General features: G+C 36.3%; 1 protein-coding gene across 2 annotated transcripts in view; it reads left to right on the forward strand.

Annotated features, from left to right (window-relative positions):
- LOC117399489 (junctophilin-1-like) overlaps positions 1-24,970 on the forward strand; it is a 69,925-nt gene that overhangs the window by 25,451 nt on the left and 19,504 nt on the right. For both annotated transcript variants that reach the window (XM_033998715.3, XM_033998716.3), the window contains exon 3: positions 11,700-11,818. In XM_033998715.3, the coding sequence (XP_033854606.3) occupies positions 11,700-11,818 (119 nt within the window). The remainder of the gene's footprint in view (positions 1-11,699; positions 11,819-24,970) is intronic.

Genomic DNA, 24,970 nt, shown 5'->3' on the forward strand with positions numbered 1-24,970 from the left:
CAAAATAAAATGTAAGGCTTCTCCAACCTGGTATAAAAGCATGTTAATTCAAGCTTTACATGACCCGCATTAGCTGATGCTGGTTCTTTTTTAAAGACACAATAATACAACATATACTGTATAACAAAAAATGAAATGGCCATTATACCATACCATACTACACCAAACTTAACTATAGACTATCCAAGTGTAAATAGCACAAAACTACATGCATTTATGTAGTTATTATTGTGTTTTTATTATTTAAAGAGGCAGTAACCAAGTGCGGTATTGGTGGCTACAAATTCTGAAATAAAAGTATATAAGGGACGCTCCATTGTTGAGTAGCTGTGAGGAACATATTTTGCTGTTTGTATTCTTTTTATTAAAATATTTTGGTAAATATATTTAGCTGAGATATAGATTGTTAGTGTTTATAGATATCTTTAGATATATTTGTATTTTTTTTTGGTGGGGGTGGGGGGGAGTGTTCTAACAAGTTACTGTAGGTTCCTCTTCAGCCATTGCTTGAGTGGTTTTTTTTTTTTTTCATTCCATTTTTGTGGGGTTTTTTTGCAGAACTATACGAAAGGAGAACAAAAATCAGAATGATTTCCCCTAAATGTACAGCATCAGGTTTTGTCTTTATAAAGCAAAATTAACTCATTTTGCTTTATAAAGGCAAATGAAACCTGCTGAATAATGTTACGTTAACATATTGAATAACATACCGCTTTGAAAACTGACACAAATTGAAAAATAGGACATTTCAAAATCTAACATGAAATACTGTACTACTATTATGGCTTCCTGTAGACTTGTATGATCATCATTTTGTAGTTTCTTTGATTACATGATGTTAAATAATAGATCTAAGTTATGTTCATATACTGTATTTTTTTTTAAATTATGTCTCAATCCTAAATCTTCTTGCATTCCAGGTTCATCAACACAAATATATGTACCATATAATATAATCAATGAAGAAAAATAACATTACAACCTGCAGTATGCTTATAAAATAATTTCTTAGCAAACATACATATTTGTATTTAAAAAATATAATCCCCGTCAAGTTCTTTAGACTACCTAGTGTAGTCTACAATGTAAAACCAACATCCACAACATCATAAATGAGCTGCTGGCATTCTTACATGTACTTCTAAATAAGTAAATATCTGGGCAAGATGCTTCATTTAATAAATTATGAGTCAGAAAATGACATGTTTCCAGGAATTGTTTGCTATGGTGCTCCATAAGAATAAAACACAAACTGAAAGCAGAACATTTCTCACAGCATCTCAGACTGCACATACCCCTGTCTGTTTTAAAGAGGGTTAAAATGAACATACTGATGCAGATTTAGTAGTATTAATATCTCACCCGAGGATTGTATCATGTATAAGAGGGTCTATTTAATTGAACGCTGGCGGATTTACATAGTGTTGATGTTTTGTTTTTTTTTGTTTTTTTTTTTTTTTTAATTTAGTCGTTTCCAATTATTTTTTATTATTTTCTCTCCAATTTGAAAATGGCCAATTATTTTTAGGTTCAGCTCACCGCTACCACCCCTGCGCTGACTCGGGAGGGTGAAGACGAACACATGCTGTCCTCCGAAGCATGTGCCATCAGCCGACCGCTTTTTTTCACACTGCAGACTCACCATGCAGCCACCCAAGAGCTACAGCGTCGGAAGACAACGCAGCTCTCGGGCATCTTACAGGCATGATCGCAGGCGCCCGGCCAGACTACATGGGTCACTGGTACGTGGTGAGCCGAGGACACCCTGGACGACCTAACCCTCCCTCCCATCCTCGGTCGGCAAAGGAATAGCCTGGACTCGAACTTTGCGACGTCCAGACTATAGAGCGCATCCTGCACTCCACGTGGAGAGCCTTTACTAGATGCGCCATTCGGGAGCCCTTATACTGTTGATGTTTAAGTCATTATTATAACTATTTTACATATTTTTACAGACAGAAATACACAAGAGGTATGTAACAGGGGAATGTGTTACATGTGTGGGTCGTCACTGAATAATAATGAGGCAGACACAGAGCATTGGATGTTGACAGGCACGCAGATTTTATTCAACACACGTGCTGCCACTAGAGTACCAGCAATGGTAGCCCTAGTGTCAGATTTAATAAAGAAAACAAAACTAAGCTAAAAATAAAAGATTGCCACACAAGGCGAGCACTAGCCTCATTAAAAGAGACGCCCCACTCCAGGAACCTACTACACTGCACAAACCCTCTATACTGTTTGGAATCAACTTCCCCTAAACTAACCTACTGCTGTTGCTCCCCGAAGTCCTGGTATCCCAGCGACTCTGGGTCATTGCGATGGTCCTGGCTGAGCAGGGCCTTCACAGGCACTGTCCTGCAGTTCAAGGGTTCCGTAGTAGCTATCCTGCCGAGTGAAAGCTCTCCTGAATGTAAACAACGTGCCACTCTGTGTAGCATGGCAGTGCAGTTGCCTCAAGCTGTGGTGCAGACGCCCTTTGAGCTACAGACATCCCATTCAGCTCAGCGTTGGGCGAGCCTAACTGCTCTTATTAGTTGCCTAGCAACACGTATCCTGTTCCACATCCCGCTCTGCACACATTTGCGCAAGGACCAGCAACAGGGCTCTGCTCTCCCTGTCATAAGGTACAAGCAGGGTGTGCGAGAAGTAAATTAAATAAATATATATAAAAAAAAATTCTGATACCAACCCTTGGTATAGATTATTCAACAACGATAAAGATAACTGATGGTTTTTGTAATTTTATGGGGTGTGGCATAGAGTGTAGTCATTGATAGATCATATTTCTTTCCAGTTAAAAAATGTTTTTGGTTGTTACCATACAGTATACTGCCCACATTGTTCTTAAGCAGTGTGGCGTAGTGGTTAGGACTCTTGACTGGAGGGTTGTGGGTTCAATCCCTGGTAGGGGACACTGCTGCTGTACCCTTGAGCAAGGTACTTTACCTAAATTGCTCTAGTAAAAACCCAACTGTATAAATGGGTAATTGTATGTAAAAATAATGTGATATCTTGTAAAAAATAATGTGATACCTCGTAACAATTGTAAGTCGCCCTGGATAAGGGCGTCTGCTAAGAAATAAAAAAAAAATAATAATTTATAGCATTGTTTGTTATTGTTTCATGAAACAGTTTAACTTCCCTTGATCTTTCTGCCATCACTTATTCATCAGTATGTAACATTTTTTGATAGTGGGACATTAATGCAAATTCCAGTAGTAGACAGGAGTACTGCCCTGGTCTGTTGCTCACATTACTACAGCAAGTGGTTAAGAATTCTTGAAGGGTTCAGCCAACAGCAGTTTAGTTGGCCAAGTGTCTTGTTGGTTGCAAGCCCAGTTATTCATCTGGCTCCAGCAAATCTTGAAGTGGCATATGACAAGAGATAAGCAGCAGAGCAAGTTCAGAGCAAGAGGAATGGTCTGGAAAGTTTTTATATGTAATATAAATTGAATATTTGTAATTTTATTTGTGTAGGCATTTATGTACAGTATGTTAGGTAATATTTCAATTATGTTGACTATGTTTCTTTGTCTAATTGTTAAGACATTAGATTTATTAAATCTTTGTTATATTTGTTAACATAATTGTATTAGATTTCAGATGGTATTATCCCTTCTGGGGATGCATATCCCCAGTGTCAGGAATACTGACATTTTTACACACACATACTGTACAGTGGATGTAGGTCATTGTCATCTACTTTTGCATGATACTAGTAGCTCTGATTTGTATTCACAGATGTTGTGGGGGGGTATGTTAGTAGCATACTTGCTACGCATGTCAATAGACAAAATGCTCTGTTATGTTACATTTTAATCTGGGGTAGAGAGATGTCCTTTCATACACATGTTATTTTAAAGCTAACTGCATTAAAATCTAATGTAATTTATGTAACAGACAATGCACAATGTTGGCATTTTCTCAATAGCCTGTCAGTTTTGTGTGTCTTTGTCCATTTTTAAATAGTAACAAAGAGTATTCTGAGGTAACTGCTTGTAGTTGTTTTGATAAACATTGTAAGGCCTATTAGCTTCTATTTGTAATCTCTCTCCCTCCCCTATATTTATATTTGGATTGTTTTATCTGAATCACCATGCATACTGTTGTAACTATGGGAACATTCACAGATGGGGACCAAGACATCTTGTTCATTCTGAGAGAAGTGTATCTCCTTTGACGTTGAACCATATTTCTATTCATTCATTTCGTATTCAAAACTTGTTTATCCATGTTTTACGTAAAGTGAGTTAAGCATGATACTGTGAAATGGTTTTGGGAAAATATATCAAATACTTTCATCCTATTTATAATTTTTTTAAACCTTTTAAGGACCAAACATTTTTCAGTGGGATGCTCCCCCAGGACCGTTATTTTTGTTTTTTGTGGCTGTATTTGACTCTTCCTATAAATATTCACAAAAAATGTTGTACAATAGCATCTTGGAAGTGGTTATCCTTTTTTTCATTAGACGGGAACATTATAAAGTGCTTTGTACAAACCACAAATGTAATAACTGCCCACAGATGTAATATCTCCCACAAATGTAATAACCACCTGCCCACAAATGTAATAATCTCTCCCAAACATGTTATACCCATCTACCAACTTTCAGTTATTATTCATTACAAAAAAAAAAAAAAGTCTGTCATAATTAACTAGAAGAATATATACTTTAATCATTGGGCAGTCATTAGTGGGGGGTATGTGAATGGCTTTTAAAAAAATCTTTATATCCAAAACTGGCACTAATGAATATTATTAATTATAAGTTAAACTGTTATTTAAATACATAAATAAATATGTACTAAGTAATTCACAGGCATTATCGTGGATGCAACATTTGTGGGACACATTATATATGTGAACAGCTGGTTATTACATTTGTGGGAGATATTACATTTGTGAGCAGGTTGTTATTACATAGGGTGACCAGACGTCCCGATAAAATCGTGATTGTCCCGATATTAGGGACTTTGTCCCGATTTTTAGAGTAAATGTTGAAAATCCAGGCGTAAAATGTGATTTTTTTATTTTCTCATTAGGAAATTTAATATATGTGTCACGGTGCCACAACATACTCTACTGGTTTAGGGCGTGTTGTTTGAGTGAGTTGTTTGCATTGCATCTATGCGGCTATCCAATCACGTTAACCTGCAGTCATATGATGTGGTACGCGTCATGTGTTTTTCTTGGTGCATGCGCCTGTGTGTCCGGTTTTACTGGCGAAGTGTCATGATGGCTGGTGTTGTTGACGAGCCTGTCACTAAAAAGTGCAAGTACCAAACGCATGGTCAAGTCATCCAATTAGACCTGTGGACCTGTTTAAACATTAAAACGTTATATATAAACATTATATATAATGCATTGATTTTACAAAGGTTTGCATCTTGGCATTCAGCCACGAACATTCACCTTGTTAAGGTATTGCTGAATTGTTCACTTGTGAATTGCTTGACCATCTTCTCTCAATTCTTGTGTCAAATCTTTTGCGGTAATCTGAGGATTGTACCGGGCTGCTCGAACGATTCTTCCAGATTTTTCAGAAATCTTTCTTGGTCTTCCACACCTGGAGCTAGTTGCAGTAGTTCCTGTTCTCCTGTGTTTGGCAATAATAGTTTAAACGTTATATATATTTGAAATGTATTTGCTTACGATTGTAAGTCGCCCTGGATAAGGGCGTCTGCTAAGAAATAAATAATAATAATAATAATAATAATAATAATAATAATAATAATAATACACCTAATATTTCAGAGCACTATAAAAGACTAAAAATAGTGGTACTTGCTTCCTTACTAAAACAGAGTGTTGTCATTTGTTAAAAGGCAAGCATGCAACATCTCCCAACAGTTGCTGCCGACATTCTCTGTCTGGTGTGGATTTGCCTATACACTGAGACTGCACGTCTGCATCCACTGCATTGCTTGGAAGTGTAAGGCAAAGCTTTGCCAAGTTATACAGATGTGGACATCAATTAGAAACAGTCCCAAAACTCGGTTACCCAAAGGTATCTGGCATTCTTTAATAAAGTCCATATATGCAGCACGGTCATTGTCAAGTTATTTGTCCCATCCAGGAATGTATTTTATCAGTACTGAGTCAAAACAAAGAAAACCTATTCGGGTCTAAAATTCTAACTGCGTTTACAAAGTAAACAACAGGTTGTTTGAACCAAGGTAGCTGTGCTTGATTGTACCTGTAGTACTGATTTAACTTGGCTACAAACAACACAGAAATACTTTTTTTGTCTGCGCTGACTTTCCAGTTTGTTTTCTGAAAGCTGTTGTTTGTTTTACGTTCTGTTCAGCAGCCTCTGTAGTAGCCTTTTGTTTAATGTGTGATTCTGAAGTTATAGCGATCGATCATATTTTATTTGTCATATTACAAGATGTGCAAAACAATTACCTCCATCTGCTTGTACAGTTTATTTTGGAAATGTATTGACACGATCCTCAGCCGAAATATACTTTGCTTGTTTTGCTTTGTCGTCCATTTTTGGTATTTTACATCTAATTCTGAAAACTAGATTTTAGCAACCTAAATCAAAACAATGTAGCACTGACTATATCCCACCTGCTATGTACAGTACAGAAAAGCCAGTACAGACGCACTGATAGGCTGATTAAAACATCGTTGTCATCTGAACAGTAAACAAGAAAGTTAACCGCTTTGGAGTATTTTTTTTTTAATGACATTTCTCTAAGTTTTTGTTTTTGCCTAAGTGCAATGCACACAGGAAGGCGAAGGAATGAAAAAGCCTATCTACAGAAGAAAGACACGTAGTTTGCGTCGCGTGCGTTGTGCAGTAGTTCACAAGGTTTCTTTCCTCCCATCACCAACTGAAAGTGTCACGATTTTGCACTCTTGCTATCTGGTCACCCTATTATCACATTTGTGGGAGATATTAAATTACATTTGTGGGCAGGTGGTTATTACATTTATGGGAAGTTATTACATTTGTGGTTTGTACAACTTCAAAAACCATAAAAAAGGCTCTCTTTTTTTCAACACTATATTTACAATTATTATTTTAAACGTTAAGTATTCTTATTATTATGTATTCCGCTTAGTATTTTCAACGAGATCAATGTATGAAAATGTGTTAATCTATTACCTGAGGGACCTTACAAGTTTTATTGAAAAATATTGATGTTTGGGCAAATTACATTGGGGCAAAGAAAAAATAAGTCTCACCTTTTTCTCACTCTATTTTGGTTCAGGTTGTGTGTGTTTCCTTGTAGTTTTCCTTCAGCCAGATAAATTCTCGTTCCAAATACAAATAACGTAATTAATATTAAATTACGGGAGGGTATGTTTAAATGTTTCTGTCTGACTTCTAATTTGGCCTTGAGCAACTTCTAATATCGTGCAGCTTTCATAAACTGGGTTTCCACAAAGTTGTAAGTTTGTGTTGAAGCACCACAAGTGCAGCCTGCTGATTTGGCCACCAAAAAAATCTAATAAAAAAACTACATGAAACTAAACAAAAACCGAGACTTAACGTTACACAAATAAAAAAAAATAATAAAAAAAAAACATTCCATAAGAAAGCGCTGTGTACTATCCTTGAGTTATTTGCTAAACATTTTATGACTGCATATTTATTATAAACCTATTATACACGTACATATACAGTCGCACACAAAAGTATTTGGACAGTTAAGAAAATGAGAAAAACGACAAAGAAAGTGATTTTCTATAATTGCTAATTGTTCTATTGAAAGATATACATTAAAGTAGAAATTCAGCTTTATAATAAAACAACAAATTATTACATAACATGCATAAAGGGCAATCAACATATTTAGTGTGAAACCCATTCATTGCTAATTATTGACAATTATCATGATTGAAAACCAACACCTGATGATAAATATAGAATAAATACATAATCATCAAGTGCTGAAAAATAAATTGGAAATTTGTGATTCACAAAAGCAACAAAAATGGTTAAAACTAAAGAGTACAGCAACAATCTCAAAAATGGAAGTGATACAGCTAATTGAAAAAGGAGAAACTACCAGAAAAATAGCAGACTCTGTTACCGAAAAGCACCGTGTGAGCTATTATTGCCAAACACAGGAGAACAGGAACTACTGCAACTAGCTCCAGGTGTGGAAGACCAAGAAAGATTTCTGCAAAATCTGGAAGAATCGTTCGAGCAGCCCGGCACAATCCTCAGATTACCGCAAAAGATTTGACACAAGAATTGAGAGAAGATGGTCAAGCAATTCACAAGTGAACAATTCAGCGATACCTTAACAAGGTGAATGTTCGTGGCTGAATGCCAAGATGCAAACCTTTATAAAATCAATACACAAAAGAAAGCAATTGGAGTTTTCCATTGAATACTTGAAGACGCCTGGTGATTTCTTCAACCAAATTGTATGGTCAGATGAATCCAAACTATACCTTTTTTCACCAAGAAAGCAGCAATATGTTTGGAGGAAAAGAGGAGAAGAATTTAAAGAAAAGTTCATCATGTCCAGTGTTAAACATGGTGGAGGTTGTGTGATGGTATAGGCTTGTTTTTCTCCCTCAGGCAGTGGCGACCTTTGTATTGTAGAAGGATCAATGAATGTTGTAAAATATCAAGACATTTTGCACTCTCATTTATTACCCAGTGCTAGAAGGCTTATTGGATGGATTCTGCGAAGTCTACAAAGGAATTTCTGAAAAAAAGGAAGATTACAGTTATGGATTTGCCATCTCAATCCCCAGACTTGAATCCCATCAAAATGTTGTGGATTGACTTGAAGGCTGCTGTTGCAAAAAGGAAACCAGAGTCGATTGCAGAACTCAAAGCTATATGTGTTGAAGAATGGGCAAAAATATCTCCGGAAAGATGCCAGGAACTGCATTCAAAATACAAAACAAGACTGCAAGCTAGAGTCCTGAACGGATCCGATTTTTATGACCCGCTTCCGACCTGGACCCGCTACTACAGGACCCGACCCGAACCCGCAGCAACACCGTCTTCTTACCTGCGACCCAACCTGACCCGCTTTAATAAGATCTGCAACCTAACCCGAACCTGCAAGTTTTTGTCCTTTACCTACTGCCTGCGTCAACTGACTCTCTCACGCTCTCACATTCACACACATATCTCTACCATTCTCCACAGATTGAGTGTATACAATATAGGCTATACAGCGTGGTAGCTTTCTCTAGTGATCTGCATATATTTTAACATTGTAACATTAACTATTTATACTTACTTTACTATAAAATACCTGTCTATTCCGTTCGTGCCACCAGTCGAAATGGAGCTACACCTGTGCTTTCGAGGAGATGTGCCAGTTTTGTGGCTGTCGTTGACAAAAACATAATGGCATGTTTTACAAGCAACGAATCCAGCCACGTTCATTATTTTCATAGCTATGATTCTAAAAGAATTCCACACTTCTGATTTACCTCTTGAACTATTATCCATTACATGAGCTAAACCCTGCGCTATATTTTGTTTCAATACCATTGCTATCAAATGATAGGCGTTTTCAACCTGTATGGCAAAGTATGGTGGCCCAGTAAGTCAATAAAATGAAATGCGTTTTGCATCTTGTTTACCCTCACGGGCCCAGAAAGACACTTCAGTATGATCATGTATACACGATCACGGCACTTAAAGGGTTAATAGATCAACGTAGACGGAAACTTGTTTCCACCTGGTATATATAATATACTATTACACAGGTTAATATTAATATTCTAAAGTAAAATGTGTTGTATTTTTGTTAGAGAATGTCCCTGGACCACTCCCCAACCCTCCTGAAGAGTGACAATATTTAGTTCAGAAAATGCTCACTGGCTTAGGACAGCACAGGAGTATTCCAAAAAGGGATCACTGGTGGTGATGACATTTAAAAACTAAAATTAGATCTGAACCTAGATGGATCCTGGAGTCGTTTTAAATGCTGGAAGTAAGACATTTAACATTGCAGTTGGTTTTAGAATGGATAAACCAATCATTTAGTGAACTGTTCAATGTATATCATGGACAGGTTATTCATGAGAATAAGTAAAGGTTACAAATGACTGTCAATAACATGTGACGTAGACCTCTGGAAAAGCTGTATCAGACCACCAGCATCAAGCAGATTATGCTAATTTGCCACTTAATAAAAGAAAACAGGATGTCTCAAAGTGTGAGTCCTTGTTGGAGGTTACAGCTCAATTTTATTTTGCCAATAAATAAGGTATTTAAAACTATAAAAACTCTATTTTGTGGAATGAGATTTCTGAACTAGACATTATCCAGTAGTTATTGCTGTATCAAAGTCAAATCTGCTGTCTTGTCTGTCACCAAAAGATGCATCTTTTAAATGTTACAGCATTGAGTTTGAAATTATTTATGCTGGATTACAGTAACAAGAAACTGGCAGATTATTGCCCAATTATATCTGATTATTTAATGTTGTTTACACTAAGGTACTTGTATTGAGGATGCCATTGCATTGTACATGTCCTTCTAAAAAAAGGACATCTATATGAATTAATTATTTAACTGTGCATTAGTTTGCAGTGCAAGCTCAGTTCAGTAATACTTTACCTGACAGTATATATATATATTTATAAAAAAAAGCTTTTTAGTTACTGGTAACCCAGATAAAGTACTGTTCTCTTATATTGCACGAGTCACTGACCCTTCTGAGGAAATGTTTTTTATTTCTTTTTTTAGTGTATGGTACCCTCCCTCCCCTCAGTTTTATTTCCTTCTCTATGGAAACGCGTCTTAAACAACATTGCTTTTTAACAGTTTCTTGCTGCGTTAAGGGGAATTGGAGTCACAGCAGGTACACCCTGTCAATGCCTTCCCAGATACTCAAGCTTAACTGGTGTGGGGTATCATCTCAAGTTCTATTGCTCTGGCAGTATTTGGACTAGAGTATGTGCTGTAGGATCAAGGCAGGCACTATTGCTGCAGTGTCCCCAAAGATATTAAGAGTAGTTTGAACATGACTGTGGAGCAATATTTAAAAAAACAACTTAGTAATAAAAACATACAAACAGTTCCTAGAGCAGTCGTTTATGTTCTAAAAATTGTCTAAAACTAAGTTTTCTTTGCCCAATTCATTGTTAGGTTTTATTAAGAAACCCTGTATATTGTACGATTGAGTGTTCAATATTCATTTTAAATTGATTATTATTTTCTATTTTTATTCTCCTGTATCATAAAATACTGTTCCACATTTGTTTATATATATTTTCTCCAAATATTTTTTGCACAGCTAAAAGGCCAATTAAATTGAGCCCTAGTAACTCAACACTGCAGATACAAGTCTAGTTTGGAATAACAAAACTGCAGATTGTTCTAGCAGTTGAGCAGACAGTTACCTAATCTGATGTACTCATTTGTCAATTTGTATTTATTTTCTATAACCTAACCCTAATTACCACTAATCTTGGACGATCTAATGGACCTTTAGGTAAAGTAGTCCAAGATTACTGCTAATGGGAATCTTTGAAGGCTACTACTGTGGCACACCCCATATATTGCCTTAAAATCCAAGTGGTATAATAGTGAATATTTTATTCTTTGCATTTACAAAAAGGCATCTTCCTGATTACCAAGCAATGTACAATGCAATGAACATTGTAATAGACATGCACAGGAGTATCAGCCTTTTTTTTAAGCACCGAAAATGGCTCACCACTTATATTCTAATAAACTGTGTTTGTGCTTTGTTTAGAACCGCACATGCAAGGGCTAAGGGAGACGCTGCAGACCAGGCAGCCCAGGCTGCCTGCCAGGAATCTGATCTTGCAAGAGCCGTTGCCAGGGAACTTTCTCCAAGCTTCCACCAGCCAGGTAACCCTCTTGAAAACCAAACATCTTCCAGATTAACAGGCCTGTCGTGCAGCGTAGCATGTGGTTTTCCATCATAATAGGTTATGTATCTGGTAACAGGCCAAGCTCAGGAAACTTTGAGACAGGAAATATACTAAATTAAAACATGCATAGTCTGAGATATTGTAAATTGATAAAATGTTTCCTTACCCCTCTTCCAATATTTTCTTTGCTCTCTTTTTTTCTTGCTTTTTTAATGGTAGACTGTGTTACTAAACATGTATTCATGTTTATGTTCCATGTAACTGCATAGTTTGCATAGACAGTTGTACTACATTTGTATTTGTTGTCTTTTTTAATGTATTGGTTTTGTTGCTTTATATTATTTCACAGCTGGTGATTAATATTGACTATTTAGAGGAAACAATCTTGAAAAAACAATAAAGTCTGCCATGTTAAAGCTACTGGCTAGTTTTGACTTTGTAATGTCACAGGTGAGCAGAGTTGTCATCAAAAAGACAGCTAAATTTAACAGGGTTTTAGCTGCAAATGAGTCATTAATTTCTACATAATGTCATGTATTTGTCCAAGTCTGTGTAGAAAGTGGTACACCATTGTATGCAGCTGCTGCTGCAGATACAGTAGGCCTAAATCATTGCCAGCATTGAGCCCCGTAGCAAACAATGCCTGAACTCAGATAACAAGAGAACATCTATTTTTTTTTATAAAATAGCATCCCATTAGAGTTGTAAAATCAAGTCCACATAAATTAAGACAAAAGGAAAATAAGGACAAGGCAAGGTATATAAAAACACTTGAAACTGAATCCCACCCATTTTCACTTTGGAGGAAATCATTTTTTCAGTGTCATGCATTGTAACTAAGCCCTCATGGGTGTTAATCAGCTCTGAAATAAATATTCTGGGAAAATGTAATGGAACACTGTTGCTGGTCAAAAGTGTGTTACTTGTTACAATGAGGTCCTTGTATATGGAAGGAGAGCTTCCACCAGTGCAGGAGAACATGACAATGTGTTGATTTCATCCTGTGTTTCAGCCAGAGAGCTCTAATCGGAATAGTCTATAAATAGGAATACTTTTAAAATGGTATAACATCATGAACACTTCACACTGAATGCATAATTTTCAAACTAATTTAACTATAGTTGTAACTCTAGTTTCATTAGAGAATTGTCATTATGTAAAAGGTATTAAATACATTAGTTTATGCTGACAATTTTAATTTAATTTATGTATTTATTTTAAGAACAAAAAATATTGTTTATATAAAAAGGATCATTTATATTGCACTATTTGGAAATGCATCACAGTTTTCATATTAATGATAATTGCACACTCGCGGTTTGCAGATGTTCAAGCAGACACTATACTATACAGTTGCTACAGAGTACTGAATACAATCACTTTTTAAATGTACATTTAGTCATATAGGCCTAGCCATGTTTAAAAATAACTGTTAAGTAGCCTACTGTACTGTATGTCGACATGAAACAGTCGCTAATCAATATTTAAGTAATGTATTAATGATTAATCTGTATTGTAGTTTTCCCCCAAAACACAGAATAAAAGTAACACAAAAAAACTACAGGCTACAAACTATGAATGACAGCCTAATTGGATTTCTCTCAGTCACCCCTGAGATACTCTACAAGTAAGCTAGATTTATGCTTGGTCTGTTTCATGATGTGAAACTAATGCATGTTTAATGTAAGAGTGCTTAACATGGTGTCTCTACTGTGACCTACTACTGTATATATATATATCATAGTAACCCACAAGACTGTGAGATGAGAAATATATATTTTTTATTGTATATATATATATATATATATATATATATATATATATATATATATATATATATACATATATATATATATATTCAATTTGTTTTAATGAACAGTACTCTACTTGCATTATATGTTGGTACTTTGCTTAATTACACAATAATAATAAAACACGTTTGGTCGAGTTCCAGTAAATAGCAATGTCAAAAAATGTAATTAAAAGCCTCATTAGACATTTCAGAGTTCTCAGATTAATTTGAGATTGCGAGTGGAGTATACTCCAGAAAACTTAAATCAAGTTCAAACCCGACTGTTGAGGGTACTTAGTTAATCTTTATTCTAATTATGTAAGTAATCAATCAATACACCACCATTTATTTTTCTGTATTCTGTCAGATATGCCTTCCCCTTAAAGGCTACGTTTGTTTAGTAAAACATTTTTTTATTATTATTATTTAAAACAAATTACACTTTATGAACGAGTATATTTCATCGGGGGCAGCTGAAGAAACTTCAAAGTTGTTTTCAGCTGTTCAAGTACCTGTCACCAGTTTACTACAGGGGGTCAGTTATCACCTTTTTTAAGTAGGTGTCCCCTTCATGCACAATGTAGTGAAATACTAACTCTGCTTAAAAATGGAAAAAGCTGGCATATAGTGGATACTGTAATTACTGTACAGAATGAGTCCATGTTTTACAACATTTTAAAAATACCTACTGTATAGATCACAATGTCACTCTACTTCCATCCTTATTTTCTGGGTTTATAGATACAATTCAATTCAGGAATTAATTAATGCAAAACAAAAAACCAGACTTTATAGAGGACCGTATAACAGTCTTACCAAAACCTAGTATCAGCTAGATATCACAACATGAGGTAACAATTCACATGTTGTTACTTACTTTGCATTAGCTTTTTATTTTTATTTTTTTCTAAAGCACAATTCACAATGAGTGTGTAATGTCACAGACGGCTCCTGAAAGTTACAAAAGTGCTGTTGACTAAAAAGTCTTTCAGTACTACTGTTATTACATTAATGGGTTAGATACGGTAGGAAATTCTGTTCAGGACTTAGTTGTAGTCAAAAGTTTACATATCCCAAATGAAATGTATAATATCTAGAATTTTAGGAAAAATCATTTGTAGCAAAAGTTTTAGTTTTGTGGATGGGGAAAAAAGTTACAAGAAATATATGCCTACAATTATTTATTTAAGCAATTTTTTTGCAAAACTCAAAAAACGCTAATTCAAAAGTATTCATACCCTTTGATGCTATGATAGTATTGCCTACAAGGTGCTAGAAATTTCAATATGATAATGCAGAACCTTGTTCTAGAAAAGTCTAGAAAATGCTGGATAGTAGGTGAACATTCTTAGCGAGTATAAAAGGGTTAGGCATAGGATGACTGCTGTCATTACCAATAAGTCAATATAGGAAAAAGTAAAGAGCTATCTGACCTTAGGCAGAAGATTATTTATTGTCATAAAGCTGGAGAAGGAAAAAAGAAGATTTACAAGCATTGGAGTATCTGAATTTCAACTATTGTTTCTATTACCAAGAAGTACAAGACTCATGGTACTGTCACAACGCTCCTTCAGTCTGGAAGAAAGTAGGTTCTTTCATCAAGAACAAGTAGAAGAATTGTGAGGAAAGTTAATAACAATCCGAGATTGACTGCCAAAGATATTCAAAGTGAATTGGCTGCGAGTGGGACTGGGGTTTCCATTTCAACCATACATCGAGTACTGCATCGTGAAGGTCTCAATGGTCGTAGGCCAAGGAAAAAGCCACTCTTAGGAAAACATCACAAGGACAATTGCTTAAAGTTTGCAAAATGGCATTTGAATGATGGATATGAGTTATGGTCAAAGGTTTTGTGAAGTGATGAAACAAAAATCAAGCTATTTGGTCACGCTGGTAGACGTTACGTTTGGAGAAAGTCTGGTAAGTCATACAGAGAAAATGATCTTATGTGAAGTGTCTAAGTTGGAATCAACAGCAACAGTTGGGGTCCCTAAATATAGGCTTAGATTTTATTTTGCTAAAAAATAAACACTGTTATAAATTTAGATTTACATTTCTTTTTTAACAAAGCATCTTCGTAAATGCTCATACAGATCGATCAATCACCTGTTTGCACCTCGTTACTGAGTGACTAACTGTACTGTGTGCTGAGAAACTGACCAAACTGACCAGATGGGATGACAGAGGAAAAAATTCTATTATCTTGCCGACCAGGTCATCTACCACATGGTAGAGCACGCGTCGAGAGGGCTCTATCACTATTAGAAATTGATTTATTCTTTATTTTCTCTTTAAAAAACCTTTAAGGGTTCCCGAGTGGCGCATCCAGTAAAGGCGCTCCACGTGGGGTGCAGGATGCGCTCTATAGTCTGGACATCGCGAGTTCAAGTCCAGGCTATTCCACAGCCGACCGTGGACGGGAGCCCCCAGGGGGCGGCGCACAATTGGCTGAACGTCGCCTGGGAGGAGGGAGGGTTAGGTCGGCCAGGGTGTCCTCGGCTCACCGCGCACCAGCGACCCCTGTAGTCTGGCTGGGCGCCTGCGGGCTTGCCTGTAAGCTGCCCGAGAGCTGCGTTGTCCTCCAACGCTGTAGCTCTTGGATGGCTGCATGGTGAGTCCGCAGTGTGAAAAAAAGCGGTCGGCTGACGGCACACACTTCGGAGGAGAGCGTGTGTTTGTCTTCGCCCTCCTGAGTCAGCACAGAGGCGGTAGCGGTGAGCTGAGCTTAAAAAATAATTGGCCATTCTAAATTGGTAGAAAATAATAAAAATAATTAGCAACGACTAAATTTATTTAAAAAAACAAACAAAAAAAAACCCTTTAAAATCTATATTTACATTGAACTTCTGATATTTCGCTGGGTAACATCCACTGAGGAAAATAGTCCCTAAAATAATTAGAATAGAACAACAACATACACGTAGAGAAAATGGTTATTATTATTATTATTTGGCTAACATATTTATTTATTGGGGTCTTACTCTTTCCTATTATAATTTATCTGGACATTGCCAGATAAATTAACTGTACAATTTTTGAATAGTCTGTGTAGTATTGAGTCAGACTCGAAACTTGTTGGAGGCGGGGCGTCATTCAAGCTGGCAGGGAGTGGATTGGCTGTTGCGGAAAGAACTGTAACAGGGTTGGCAGTTTGACAGGCGGGGTGTCATTCAAGTTGGCAGGGAGTGGATTGGATGTTGCGGAAAGAACTGAAACATGGTTGGCAGTTTGACTGGCTGGTTTTGAGGCAGGGTGTTGTTTGGATGCAGCTGATGACAGAATTGTGGACCAATCATGTCTTTCCTGTTGATTTGCTGTCCCGACTTCATTACGGTGTCCGGTCACAGACATGATTTCCCTAGCCTCGAGACCAGCGTCAGAAAGTAACTGAACAGTAGTTGCTCTTATATAGTCATACTGACCATTTAGTTTGTTGTCTTGTTCATAGTTCATTTTTTTTGCAAAGGTTTTGAAGCTCATATTCCTATAGGTTGATAAGTCTTTCTTTATTAGTTTTAGTGCTAGGGATTTGTTGTTGCAAATGTTCAGCAGCTGGATTGTTTGTAGTCGGTGAGGATGGCAAAATTACCCACTCCAGTATTGATATCTTTCTGAATAAATCAAAATTGACATTCATGGTATCAATGTTTAAGTAGCTTTTCATGTTATCAGATTAGTTGTAGATTAGAATGTTAAGGGAAAAAAAACGGTATTTATGCGCGGATTGATTTAAAACGTAATTCACAGTTAAGTGCGTCAACGTTCCAGCAGGCATCTATGCAAAATAGAAGCCTGCTAGATCTGGAAGCTGATTGGCTGTTTGCACTAAGTCATTTTCTAAAGTGTGTTATTATGTTTTAAGCAACATACTGCGATAATGTCACTATGGTAATTTTTTGTTTATTAGTTTTGAAATGTTTAGTAGAACGTGGCCTATTGTTTGACCTTATTAGTACAACTGGCCCCCCTTGCTAATGCCATCTTCAGTCAGCGTCGTAACCCAGTATAAATCTCCACACTTTTGTAAAATGACTTTACACTTACTTTAAACGATAAACTTCACATCCCGCGCAGAGGGAGAACACAAACGTAAAACGTCATTGTTCACAATTGCTACACCCCGTTAGAAAATTGACTTCCCTGCATTTTTTTACGCAAGACTGAACGTGAGAGTATATGTGTACATTTTTTTTTAAGTACTCGCCCAGAGGACTACTGAGACAGACATCAACTAGTCCTCATCAGATTTATTTCGCCTCGGGCGAGTGGGTGAGCGGGAGTTTCTAATCCTCGGGTAGGAATACTTTTGAATTAGCATTTTTGGAGTTTTGTAAAAATAATTGATGAATTAAGTAATTGTAGACATCTATTTCTTGTAATTTTTTTTCTCATCCACAAAAGCAAAACATTTGCTACAAAATGTTTTTCCTATAATTATTTGTTTTCGAGAAATTTCTAGAAATTATAAATTTCCATTGGGGTATGTAAACTGTTGACTACAATTGTGTGTGTGTGTGTGTGTATATATATTGGGCAGCAGTGTGGAGTAGTGGTTAGGGCTCTGGACTCTTGACCGGAGGGTTGTGGGTTCAATCCCCAGTGGGGGACACTGCTGTTGTACCCTTGAGCAAGGTACTTTACCTAGATTGCTCCAGTAAAAACCCAACTGTATAAATGTGTAATTGTATGTGAATTAATGTATAATGTGATATCTTGTAACAATTGTAAGTCGCCCTGGATAAGGGCGTCTGCTAAGAAATAAATAATAATAATAATAATAATAATATATATATATATATATATATAATTTATACACACATACATACTAGAGGTCTTTACGGGTCTACCCGGACCCGAGACCCGACCCGTACCGAACAGGTTTTCGGGTGCAAAATTGTCACGCAACACTCGGATCGGGTCGGGTCCGATTTTGTTTACTCAGTAATACACAAATTGTCGATTACTATTAAAGAGGCTCTCTTTGGTACTAAAAATCATTGTTTATCATTCCTGTTGCGTGGATTGGCTTCCCCCAGTAGCACATGACATGGTTTGCAGAGCGCAGCAGCAGACATGTAGCCCATATCGAAGGTGTTTCTTTTGGATCATTCTGAAAAGTCGGAGTAATGGATTTGTTTATGAACAACGTGAAAGAAAAACTTAAGAAAAACGAATTCCATGAGCAAAAGCTCAGAGAAAAAAGTCTGCGGTGTGGGAATCATTTGTTGTTATTGTGGACAAAGAAGGAAAACAAATTTAGCAAAACACAAATTTTACATCTCAGTTCCATTTGCTCTTGTGTTAAGTTTGTAATAAAATCACACATTTACGAGATCATGCTTCAGTTCATTTGACTTTCAGATACTCTACTTATCTTTGTATCTTTTACATAAACATATTATATATTTCATTTTACAGTCCTCTGTGTAGGCTCATGATGGAATAAACACTGTCTGTAGTTCAGCCAAATTTCCAGGTTGACTGGAAAAAAAACACTGCTTTAATACTGTGTCTAGTCAGTGCATATACTAAGCTGGGGAAAGGAAAAGCGTTCCACTGTTTTTTCAGGCCATGACGGATCCAGGTCTAATAATAAGAATTTTTCATCGGGTCGGGTCGGGTAAATAATCACGGTCAGGTCGAGTTGATTATTTTGGACCCGTGAAGACGTCTAATATATACATACATGTATACATACATACATACATACATACATACATACATACATACATACATACATACATACATACATACATACAGCTCTCCCGATACTCTCCAATTTAGACACTATTAGTCTTATTTTTAGGGCAAAGTGAAAAACAGGTTGTAGAACACCGGAGACACCAAGTCAGTTGCACAATGGCATTTCAGCGTGTGCGCTTTATGAAAATGCACTCGCATCACAGCTTGTTAAGCAATTGAAGTCCGTAATTAGTTATATTTTGTAAATAACGTCTTATCTGATCCCTCTCATGTCTTATTTAAACTGCAACCATTGATATACACCAAAATACACTCGCTAATTAAGATGTGACCCCCCTGGTGTCTTATTTAAACTGTGACCGCTGACAGGGCTACTGAGCTGTAATCTACAATAGAGGATATCGAAGCGCTTCCAATTCTTCGACTGCAGCACGAGAGGGAAGGGAGGAGGAAAAAACGACCCTACCTTAAATCCTGAATATTTCGTCCCCATCAGACATTTCTAGATCGAACTCTAAAACAAGTTATGTGTAGATACAGATTGGATATAGGCACTGTAACAGAGCTGTGTGATCTACTGAAGTCAGATTTAGAATCACAAACAGACCCCAGTCACGCCATACCTGTACCTGTAAAGGTTACAGTAGCGATTCATTTTCATGCAACGGGTGCCATCCAAACAACAGCTGGGGACAGATCAGGCATCTGTCAGTCTTCTATGTCAAAGATACTGACTGATGTCACAGGTGCACTTTTCCGTAGGTCAAAGGAGTATGTACTATCCAATTGGGGATGTGGAACAAAATAGAACCAAACACAAATGTTATCAGTTGTCTGGCTTCTCAAACTTGCCAGGTGTACTAGATTGCACACATGTTGTAATATCCCCAGATTCAATGAATGAAAACATCATCATTCTTTAGCTGTGCAGGTTTTATGTAATGCTCAATGTATTATCACGGATATAGTTGCCAAGTACCCTGGCTCATTGCCACGACTCATTTATCGTGGAGAACAGTGCCTTGTTTAGGAAATTCGAACAAGGGCTTATAAGTGTAGGATGGCTAATTTTAGAATATATTAAAAACATAATTAACATATGACCATTCGAAAACATATGTAACAAACACATGTTAATGTTTAACATTTTTATTATGATTTTTCACAACCTATATACCTAAACATTAAGATATTGCTTGTAAAGAATATGAATAGTAATACTGCATCAGAGAATACATTGTTATATTGAAATAAATTAAGCATTGTTTTTTTCTATAGGCACGCTGTATTATTATTAATATTAGTATTATTATTGTCATGTAGTCTTTAACCAACACTTTTATCCAAGGGCGCTTTACAAAAGAAATATAAAAAAGCCTGTGTCTAATATATAATTCAGCTACAAATAAACAGACCCAAACAAATACGTTTTCAAACAGGATTTAAAAAATTCAGTTGTGTTTGCATTACTGATATGAATCGGAAGCAAATTCCAAAGATAGGGAGCATTATAACTAAATGCCTTGGCTCCGACAGAGTTCAAACTAATTTAGGGACTGTCAGAAGATTAGCATTTTCCAATATCAGGGAACAACCAGGCAGAGGCACTGGAACAACTTTTAGAGTGGGGGTGCTGAAAGCCATTGAACAAAACAGCAACCCCTGAATATGATGGAAGCAGGTACACAGCACTTCAATCCAGGGGGTGCTGCCGCACCCCCAGCGGCCCTAGTTCCAGCGCCCCTGCAACCAGGGACATATGGGGTCAGCAGATCTTGAAGATAAGAAGGTCCAAGACCATGTAAGGCCTTATAGGTAATAAGAAGAACTTTAAAATGATAAAACAAACAAATGAGATGGATGCAGTAATTGTATCAATTAAATATGCGATTTAAAACCAAGATTAACTAAGATTAAAAATTGTAATTGCGAGATTAATCGCGATACAGCCCTAATATATAATCTTTTTCTTCCCTCCCATATCCATTCTCTCAGGCTTGTGCAAATAACACAAATACTGTATTACAATACATGGTCCTGTAGTATATGGGCAGTGAAGAGTGGACATGTTAACAATTGGCAATCATCCAGTATATTTTATTATTCTAGTATAAGTATTTTGCAAATTAGGAATTCAGCAAAACTCCCTGTGTTCTCCATTAAAGCTACTGTTCTTAATATTGATTATTTGCTAAATATAAACAGTTATATTTAGACTATTGTAACAATTAGTGGATTTTTTTTGTTTTTTTTTTTGGTCTGAGTAATGTCTATTAAGCTGTAAAATCAGTTTTCTGATCTGGGTATTTTAATTTTAAAACTGTCAAATATTCAATACTTAGTTGTAAATCGTTAGCTGATTGTAAGTGTTCAGTGAGGTTGAGACACAAATAAGGTTTCAGGACTCCCTACTAGCACGCAGCATTGTTAAAATCATTTACAAGAACAAAACTTTTTAAAATTATTTAATGAGCTATGTTTTGTTACATTTGATTTATAATGTTCAAATATCAGGTATTACATTTATACTCGACGTGTATCTTTAGGTAACATTCATTATTGCAGATATTTAAAACAAAGCTATAGGTTGTTTTTTGTTTTTTTTTTACATATAGAATAAAAAAATGACCCTTCTTAATATTAGGATAAATACTGAATAACCAGACAGTTTTGAATAACACAAACACATATCCTTTATAGGAAATGGTATGTGAAATGGTATGTGTTAAAGAGATTCAGTACAGTTATTTATAATAACTGTGTGTTCCTCGTTAATATAACATTTAGTGAAGTTATATTTTAGTAAACAACCTGAAGTACTACAAAAGCAATACATTTTATTTTTTTAAGCAATGTTTATTTATTGACATCAAAGTCCCTCTGCTGTATTAACATCCACCTGAGTAAAATGATCATAGAGAGCTGCTTCTGATTGAGGGATTGTGGCAAAGTGGTTTGCAGTGTGCAGGTGTAGATGTGATGCAATGCTTAAACAGATGACAGACAACAAAGTTCACGGTCCAAACAATCTTTTATTTGTTTTTATAATCCGGGTCGTTTGACGACCGTCAATAATAATCCCTGGCAGTACACAGCAATGTGAACTGCACAGTGAAACCACGGGGTTCAGTCACGAAATAATAAACACTGTATAAACACACACAGAACACAAACACAATCACAAGTCTAGAGTGAGTGCTAACATGCAAGTGATGAAATACAGTTTATTAGTGAACAGTAGTGCAGTGCTGTCCAGGTTGGTGCTGGCCTTTAGCGACAGCTCCTGGTACGTGTTAGCCGTCTAACAAGAACAAATGAATACAATTAGAAACAACAAAACAAACAAACACGAAACACTCACGGTTATTTTACTGTCCTTCAGCGGTTCTCTCGCAACCATAACAAAGGAGCAGTTCGCTCGGCCACATCCCCTTCTGTACCTTCAGCCACGCCCCCTTGGTTAGCGAGTGCAATCGCTTTTCCTCCAATCCGCAATTGCCACATCGCCTACCGTCTGGGGCAATGATTTGGTGTACTGTGGCTCTGCCCCCTTTCTAGATGGCCGACTTCGACCTTTCCCTGGAATGAATTGCCAGACCATCCAGTCCGGGGCACACAGAGCCCTCACAGGTCGGGAGGGAGATTTATAACCAAGATGCATTCTTTCTCTGTCACAGGGATACATTGGTTAAAGGTCTAAATGGCAAACAGTTCTTTAAATTGAGGGTATTAACTATATAAATCTGACATGAAAAGGGGGCTATGACTTCTTTAAAGAGTAAGTAGCAGGGTTCCGAAAAATATAGTGTTACACGTAATAATGTACCAAATTTTTCTTTTCATTGGTAACATCCTGACAACTTTTTACACTTACAACTTTAAAGTCTGTTTCAAAGCTCTTTTCAAAATGGCCACTCTAGTCAAACAGGTAACACAGCAATAACGATCCATGATGTGGGTAACAGAAAAGCCAGAGCACTTGTTATGTTTTTTTTTATTATTATTTGCTCTTCCTGCAGAGGACAGATCTCAAACCCTAGTATACTAGAGCGACCATTTTGAAAAGACCTTTGAAACAGCATAAAAACTTGTCAGGATGTTACAATGAAAACACAAATGACAGGTACATTTATTTAAACAGTTGTAGCAACATGTGGGGATGTGTAACACTATATTTTTCAGAACCCCTCTACTTCCTCTTTTAAGGGGCTGACTGGTGCATATGTATGTTATGGTAAATAGATGAGTGCAAGGTTACGTTGTTTGTGTTTCTTTTTTAGACATGTGTCCAGACCCAATAAGTAAAAGCATTGAGACTGCTGGTTCCATAAACAAATGCATTCTACATGACAAGCAATGGTACAGTAATACACACATGATAGATGATGATAACTAAGGGAAATGAACTTTCAGTGAGTTTTAAATCTGTGACTTCTTCACATTTCAAGCAGATGAAGTAGATCTTTAGCTAGAAATACTGTCCACCCAGGGGTTTATTAGTTGACGTTAATTCAAGCTATATTTGGTATGTATACTTTACTGACGACTGATGGAGACATAGCTGAAATCCCACAGCTCATAAAGCAAAGTGTATGTGCCAGCATGTGTGTGTGGGTCTACAAATATAACTTAGCTCTCAGCTCAGAGAGACTCAAAGCAGCTGTACATTCCTTCGCTTCATAGCTGCAAATCAAAAAAATACAGTACCGGTAGCTTAAAATGAACCTGAAAATGTATTCGAAATGGACAGTACATTTTAACTTATGTATGTAAACTGTATGTATGTATTTTTAATCTGTATTTGCATTTACTGCAATTGTATTAGAAATAGATACAGTTTATGCATGCATTTTTTGTAATATATATATATATATATGTATGTATGTATATATATATATATATATATATATATATATATATATATATATATATATATATATGGTTAACAAGTGGCAATTATTTAGGTATGTTATTGAGAGTGTCAGATTCTGGGGGTATAGGGTGGTGTCTGTCTGTCAGTTTATCCATCCGTCTGTATGTCACACTTAGTTTTTTCATATATCTGGAAATCTTTTATCTAAACTTGGTACTAGCCTCCTTTCTGATTTCATCTTTGAGATACTTCAACATTTTTTATGGATGCGATAAGCTTGTCTGCCATAGGGAAATTATTTGTTCAGATGGATTGGATATGAAAGACAGACTGGACTCGGATTCACCAGACACTATTTTTTTAAGTAAACATGATAAACATGTGACTGACCTTCAGCTTCTAGAAAGGGGAAGGGGTAATCACTGCTATTATCCACCGCAGGGGATGAGAACCCCTGCCACAGTGGTCATACATGTATCTGGAAAACTGTTTAATAAATGGTGCTGAAGCTTGCTATTAAAATTGTTTAACATAAATTATTTAGAGTATTAGATTCTGGGGATATATGGTGGTGTCCATCTGTTTGTCACACATAAAATGTGATGTAAAAATATATGTACATTTATTTTGGTGGTGGTTTGCAATATTATTTATGTAAATAAATACCTGTATTTCATTCATGCTCAAAACCTATAGTTTATAAATGTGCATAATTGTTCTACCAACTAATAACAGTATTATCTTTATTTTACTATCATAAT

Source organism: Acipenser ruthenus, chromosome 4, assembly GCF_902713425.1.
Source record: "Acipenser ruthenus chromosome 4, fAciRut3.2 maternal haplotype, whole genome shotgun sequence".
Classification (NCBI taxonomy): Eukaryota; Metazoa; Chordata; class Actinopteri; order Acipenseriformes; family Acipenseridae; genus Acipenser; species Acipenser ruthenus.